This window comes from Ahaetulla prasina, chromosome 3, assembly GCF_028640845.1.
Source record: "Ahaetulla prasina isolate Xishuangbanna chromosome 3, ASM2864084v1, whole genome shotgun sequence".
Lineage (NCBI taxonomy): Eukaryota > Metazoa > Chordata > Lepidosauria > Squamata > Colubridae > Ahaetulla > Ahaetulla prasina.
The window spans coordinates 146,893,406-146,900,064 of NC_080541.1; the positions used below are offsets into that span (position 1 = coordinate 146,893,406).

At 37.3% G+C, this 6,659-nt stretch overlaps 1 protein-coding gene across 1 annotated transcript in view; it reads left to right on the forward strand.

The window, feature by feature from the left end:
* Nucleotides 1–5,867, forward strand: part of AGL (amylo-alpha-1, 6-glucosidase, 4-alpha-glucanotransferase) — a 57,516-nt gene extending 51,649 nt beyond the window's left edge. Inside the window, exons 30-34 of the mRNA XM_058176355.1 lie at nt 1,575–1,786; nt 2,150–2,247; nt 3,541–3,628; nt 3,730–3,863; nt 5,329–5,867. Of these exons, the coding sequence (XP_058032338.1) occupies nt 1,575–1,786; nt 2,150–2,247; nt 3,541–3,628; nt 3,730–3,863; nt 5,329–5,446 (650 nt within the window). The 3' untranslated portion in view covers nt 5,447–5,867. The remainder of the gene's footprint in view (nt 1–1,574; nt 1,787–2,149; nt 2,248–3,540; nt 3,629–3,729; nt 3,864–5,328) is intronic.
* Nucleotides 5,868–6,659: the final 792 nt, after the last annotated feature.

Below are 6,659 nucleotides of genomic sequence, written 5' to 3' on the forward strand. Positions count from 1 at the left end.
GTTGAAGAGCTTCTCTCCTTATGGGGAAGAAAGCAGGAAATAATGCAGTAGCTTCTTGGTTGAAAGACTGCGTCCTTCCCATGGGGGATATAGTTCTTTATAGCTATAGCACCTCCCACACAGTTCAATTCCTTCTGTGGATTAGGCTCTGCAGCTCTTTGCCCACAGGGGTGAATTTTTAACACGCATCCAACAGTCTTATGTAACATAGAAAAGTATGCCCATTCAACGGCACCTATCAAACACTGAGCAAACATTTCACTTTGGTGGGGAAGGTAAAAAGGCACGCATGCACGGATGTGCGCACACACACACACACACACACACACACACACCCCTACCTCTTACTATTCCTCCTAATCCTTGCAGCCTGGGACCTGATGGCAAGAAAAATGGAAGAATTGACTTTTTTTTTGTACAGTGAAAGACTCTCCAGCTACTGAAAAAACAAATGGGCCTGGAAAATATGTGGCCAGAGATTTGGGGAGAGGGAAGAGATGCACCTGCCCTAGTCTCAATAGAAGCAGGGCAAGTCTCCACTCCTAAGCCTGTCTTGGTAGGATGTTTGCAAAGAAAGAGAAAATGAATTCTATCTCATACAGAGAATCTATAGAGATTCTCAATCCGCTAGGTCATGGTTGTCCCAAAGGTGCTTTTCACAAAGCAACTGGACTTTTTTCCTTGAAGACATTTTTGCTTCCCATCCAAGAAGCTGCTTCATTTCTTCAGGATGAGAAGTGAAACATCTTCAAGGGGAAAAAAACCCAAGAAGTCCAGTTGCCTTTTGAAAAGCATCTTTGGGACCCATATAGAGGGCCTATTATAAATAAAAAATATGGTTTCCTCATCATCTGATTCCATCCACACTAATATATCTGCAGTCCTAAATTCTGTTTCCCATCAGCTATTTTTTTGCCACCTCCATGCTTATGCATATGGAAGCTTGGCAGTATTCTACCCTGCACAATGATAAAGCCAACTCTAGAACCATCTGATTTTTAGTCAGGTAAAATACTTGTGTAGATCAAAACACCAGTGGTCGGTTTCAAAAATTTTTACTACCAGTTGTGTGGGTGTGGTTTGGTGGGTGTGGTATGGCTTGGTGGGCGTGGCTTGGTGGGCATGGCAGGGGAAGGATACTGTAAAATCTCCATTCCCGCCCCACTCCAAGGGAAGGTTACTACAAAATCCCCATTTCCTCCCAATCAGCTGGGACTTGGGAGGCAGAGAATAGATGGGGGCAGGGCCAGAGTTTTTACTACCAGTTCTCTGAAGTACTCAAAATTTCACACCGGTTCTCTAGAACTGGTCAGAACCTGCTGAAACCCACCTCTACAAAACATAATTTGTTGTTATTAATGGGTCCTCCAGATGAAGTGGGCTTCAGCTTTGTCTTGGAAACAGTTGTCCCTGTTCGGAATGGTAGTTAGCAACACTGAATCTGGAGAATTTTAGATAATATATTTATAGTAGCATGTTTCTAATTACAGTGCAGCTATGTCCTACCAGGATGTGTCCTTAATGATTATTTTTATTGTATCAGTAAATTGCACAAAACGGATATTATTTTCCAGGGAGAGACGAGACCTTTACATATGATCAGTGGAACAGAAAAATCCAAGCCCATTTTGAAAAGCTGTTTTTTGTCTCTGAAGACCCAAATGATCCCAATGAGACACATCCAACTCTGGTTCATAAGCGGGGCATATACAAAGACAGCTACGGAGCATCAAGTCCTTGGTGTGATTATCAGCTGAGGCCAAATTTCCCTATAGCAATGGTTGTGGTGCGTATTATGTCTTAAAAATGACACATGGTATTTTTGCATATGTTTTTAGCACTTTTGTTAGCAATTCTGAATACTTTTGAATAGAACAATTGGTTAAAATATTGGAAGATACAAAGATGATAGTTTGCTGGGAGAAGCAGTGGAGTAGATGTGACTACAAACAGAGCAGGGAACACTTACTGATCATGTTCTTCAATAAATAAGTTTCTGAAATAAATGTTACTTATAACATGCAATATAACTTTCGTGACAATCTTGTGAGGACACTGCAAAATGTATCTTTTATATTTAATTTTTCAGTATTCTTCTGTTATTTATATGTGATGTATTTTTCTACTTTTTTAAAAAAAAAATATCAAGGCACCTGAATTGTTCTCTCCTGAGCATGCTTGGAAAGCACTTGAAACATTAGAGAAAAAATTACTTGGTCCACTTGGGATGAAAACTTTAGACCCAGAGTAAGTATTTTATTATTTATTAAAATCCCCCCCCAAAAAAAGAATAAAACAATTATAAAATTAAAACATGAAAACATCAGACATTAAAAGCTAAAACATGAAAATTAATATTAATGCAGATAAAATCCAGTGCCCAGACAGGCTGGACGTGAGATCTCGTACTAGTCTACTAGCCACCTCCAAAACAAGATAGCCACATCGGGACCCCACACTAGTTGGCAAAGCCAGGTTTTCTGGCTCTTTTGGAAGGCCAAAAAAAAGGGAGGCTGATCTCACCTCAAGCGGGATGACAGTCCAAAGCCATTGCAGAAAAAGATCTTACAGACCCCACCAGGTGCAATTCCTTAGCTGATGGGATCCAGAGTACGCATATTCTGCCAGGGTGAGTGGGGTGGGCCAATGCCAAGTATGCCAAGGTTGACTCAGCCTTCCATCCTTCCGAGGTGGGTAAAATGAGGACTCAGATTGTTGGGAGCAATACGTTGACTCTGTAAACAGCTAAGAGAGGGGCTATAAAGCACTGTGAAGCAATATATAAGTTTAAATGCTATTGGGATGATGGAGACATGGTTGCATAAGAAGGCTTACCTAGTGTAAATGAATAAGTTAGTGACTGTAAATAGGAGCTAAGTTTTATAAACAGTTGAGTCTGCTTCAAGTGTACTAATTTTCCTGTCCCGTCATCATAGTTTAAAGAAATTCTATAGTGTGAATGATATTTGTTTGAAGATTGGTTTGACTTAACTAATAATCGGAGGCCTGGGTCCTAATAGTTTTTATTTGATTGTGATGGAATTGATTTTACAAAGGAAACAACTGGGTCATACAGTAGCTGACAACTATTCTTTTTAATGTTTTTTTCCTCTGTATCCTGTTGTCTAGTCTGAGATATTGCAAAAGGGAATCAAACAGCTTTTTATCATTATTGTTTTCTTGATCCTTGTCAAAAGGGTACATTCTGAGATGTGTAAGATCCATTAATTGGACCTGAACATTTTAAATAATAGAAAAGTCATATTAGTACATTAGTGCAACATCACTGTTGCATTAATTAATGCAACTTCACTACAAATAAAGAGATGTTGACATTGTTTACGTTCTGTTGCAGTGAATAATGTCTGAATAAGTAAATGCACTCCATTAAGATTCACTAATATAAAAAAAACAACATCAGATCTAAAATCCTATAAAAATGAATGGCAAAAGCCCTCTTAATGATCTTTGTCCAAAGTATTTTCATAAAACTTGATGTGTCTTTCTCAGAAAAATTAATTGACTCATTTTTTCCCCTAGTGATATGGTTTATTGTGGTGTTTACGATAATGCCTTAGACAATGATAATTATAATGTATCTAAAGGATTCAATTACCATCAAGGACCTGTAAGTGTTATACTTTAGCAGTCTTTATCAATTTTATTTTAGATTTTGAGTTTTCATATTAAAACACTGTATCCTTAATTCTGGTTTGTTTGTTTTTTAAGGAATGGCTTTGGCCAATTGGATATTTCCTTCGTGCCAAGCTATACTTCTCCAAGTTAATTGGTCCAGAGATCTATGCAAAGACTGTCTTTTTGATTAAGAATGTTCTTTCTCGTCATTATGTTCATCTCGAGAGGTAACTTTTATTTATACAATATAAAATATTACTGTTGAACATCCATTTTGATAACAAATAGCTCTCACTGCCTGAATATATATGATACAAAAATAAAAAATAATGAAGGCAGAAGTTGTGCCAACCTTCAAGATATAACTCATACACATAATAAAATAGCTTGAATGATAAAAAAGTTTTATAGGCTATTCCTTTCCTATAAAAAGGAACTGATATAGTTCTTTCAGTGAGAAATAATCAGAAGCATCATATGTCACTGTTTACTTTTGTATTTTTTATATCTCAATTCAAAATAAATTTATATTAGAAACATTAGTAGCAACCTGAAATCGGAATCAAGAAACTATGCATGTCAGTGCTCAGGAATGGGAAATGGAAAAAAAATGGCACCAAACATCATCCAAGAAGCTTCTTCAGCTCCGACCCCCATCTTCCAGTCAAAGCTGAAGAAGCTTCTTGGATGACAAGCAAAACATCTTCAAAGAAAAACAAGAAAGTCTAGTTCCCTTCTGAAAAAAGCACCTTTGGGATAGATCACTCTCATGTCAGGTAGTCCTCGACTTACAACCATTCATTTAGTTACAATGGCACTGAGAAAAATGACTGACAGTCGATCCTCACACTTGCAAACATTGCAACATCCCCACACAGTCATATGATCAAAATTTGGGCACTTGGCAATTGATGTGTACTTAGGACAATTGCAGCATCCCGCAGTCATGTGTTTGCTATTCAGCTTCTGACAAACAAGTCAATAAAGGAAGCCAGATTCACTTAATGAACATGTGATTCACTTAACAACTGCAGTGATTTGTTGAACAGGGCAGAAAAGTTTGTAAAACCAGTGGTGATTCATTTAACAACTATCTTCCTTGGCAATGGAAATTCTGGCCCCAGTTGTGGTCATAAGTCAAGGAGTACATCTATTCTTCATTTCAAATCACATCCCTCTATTCCATTTAGAGCTGAAATGCCACAATTGAATATCCTTCAGAATTCCATATGGATGGATGGATGCTATGTAAAATTTGTGCACACAGAGCCATTCCATTCCCCGCCCCCCGTAATATGGGATTTTCCACTTTCTCCTATAAATAGAAATGAATAAATATAAGCAGCTAATTAGAAATATGGTACAAAAGGTAAATTAATTTGTCTAACTCATATCTGCCCTGACATTATCTTGTATTCCTTTAAGATATATTATTTCAATGTATCATTAAGTGTTGTAAGTGTTGTACCTTGATGAAGGTATCTTTTCTTTTATGTACACTGAGACCATATGCACCAAAACAAATTCCTTGTGTGTCCAATCACACTTGGCCAATAAAAAATTCTATTCTATTCTATTCTATTCTATTCTATTCTATTCTATTCTATTCTATTCTATTCTATTCTATGTAATATATATATACTGTATATGCAGTTATTCCGATGGTAATATATTAACTTGGTTTTTCTGCAGGTCTCCTTGGAAAGGGCTTCCAGAATTGACTAATGAAAACGGTCAATATTGTCCCTTCAGCTGTGAAACTCAGGCTTGGTCAATTGCTGTGGTCCTTGAAGTTCTCTATGATTTGTAACAGTAGTCTATCTTACAAAATTGCTAGCTTTTGTCTGGAATGCAAATAATAATGCTTGTCTTATTGTTAAAAATCTTACTGAAAGAAGTTTTTAATGCCTGTTGTTCCTTGGCAATTGTAGGACCATGGGAGTGTTCACCATTTGAGAATCACACCGTAATTTTTAACATCAATAAGCGTATCTTAAAATTAATATGCTCAATATGTATATGAAGTATTAAAGCATAGAAAATTAGACTTTGATATGTTTCAAACCCCACATATCTTCTCTTTCCACATGTTCTATTTCAGAAATTGATTAGAATGATAGCTCCGATTTAAGGTACTTCTATATAGGTAGCCCTCGACTTACAACCAATTGCTTAGTTCCAATGAACTTACTTGGGGAATCCTGATAACCCAGATTCAAAGTTCTGAAAGTGGGCCCACACAGTCATATGATCAAAATTTGGGCACTTGGCAATTGATGTGTACTTAGGACAATTGCAGCATCCCGCAGTCATGTGTTTGCTATTCAGCTTCTGACAAACAAGTCAATAAAGGAAGCCCGATTCACTTAACAACTGCAGTGATTTGTTTAACAGGGCAGAAAAGTTTGTAAAACCAGTGGTGACTCATTTAACAACTATCTTCCTTGGCAATTGATGTGTACTTAGGACAATTGCAGCATCCCGCAGTCATGTGTTTGCTATTCAGCTTCTGACAAACAAGTCAATAAAGGAAGCCAGATTCACTTAACAACTGCAGTGATTTGTTTAACAGGGCAGAAAAGTTTGTAAAACCAGTGGTGACTCATTTAACAACTATCTTCCTTGGCAATTGTAGGACCATGGGAGTGTTCACCATTTGAGAATCACACCGTAATTTTTAACATCAATAAGCGTATCTTAAAATTAATATGCTCAATATGTATATGAAGTATTAAAGCATAGAAAATTAGACTTTGATATGTTTCAAACCCCACATATCTTCTCTTTCCACATGTTCTATTTCAGAAATTGATTAGAATGATAGCTCCGATTTAAGGTACTTCTATATAGGTAGCCCTCGACTTACAACCAATTGCTTAGTTCCAATGAACTTACTTGGGGAATCCTGATAACCCAGATTCAAAGTTCTGAAAGTGGGCCCCGCCACAGTTATGTGACTGCACTTCAGGCCCTTGGCAAGTGGGCTGCATTTATGGCAGTTTGCAGTGTCCCGCAGTCACGTG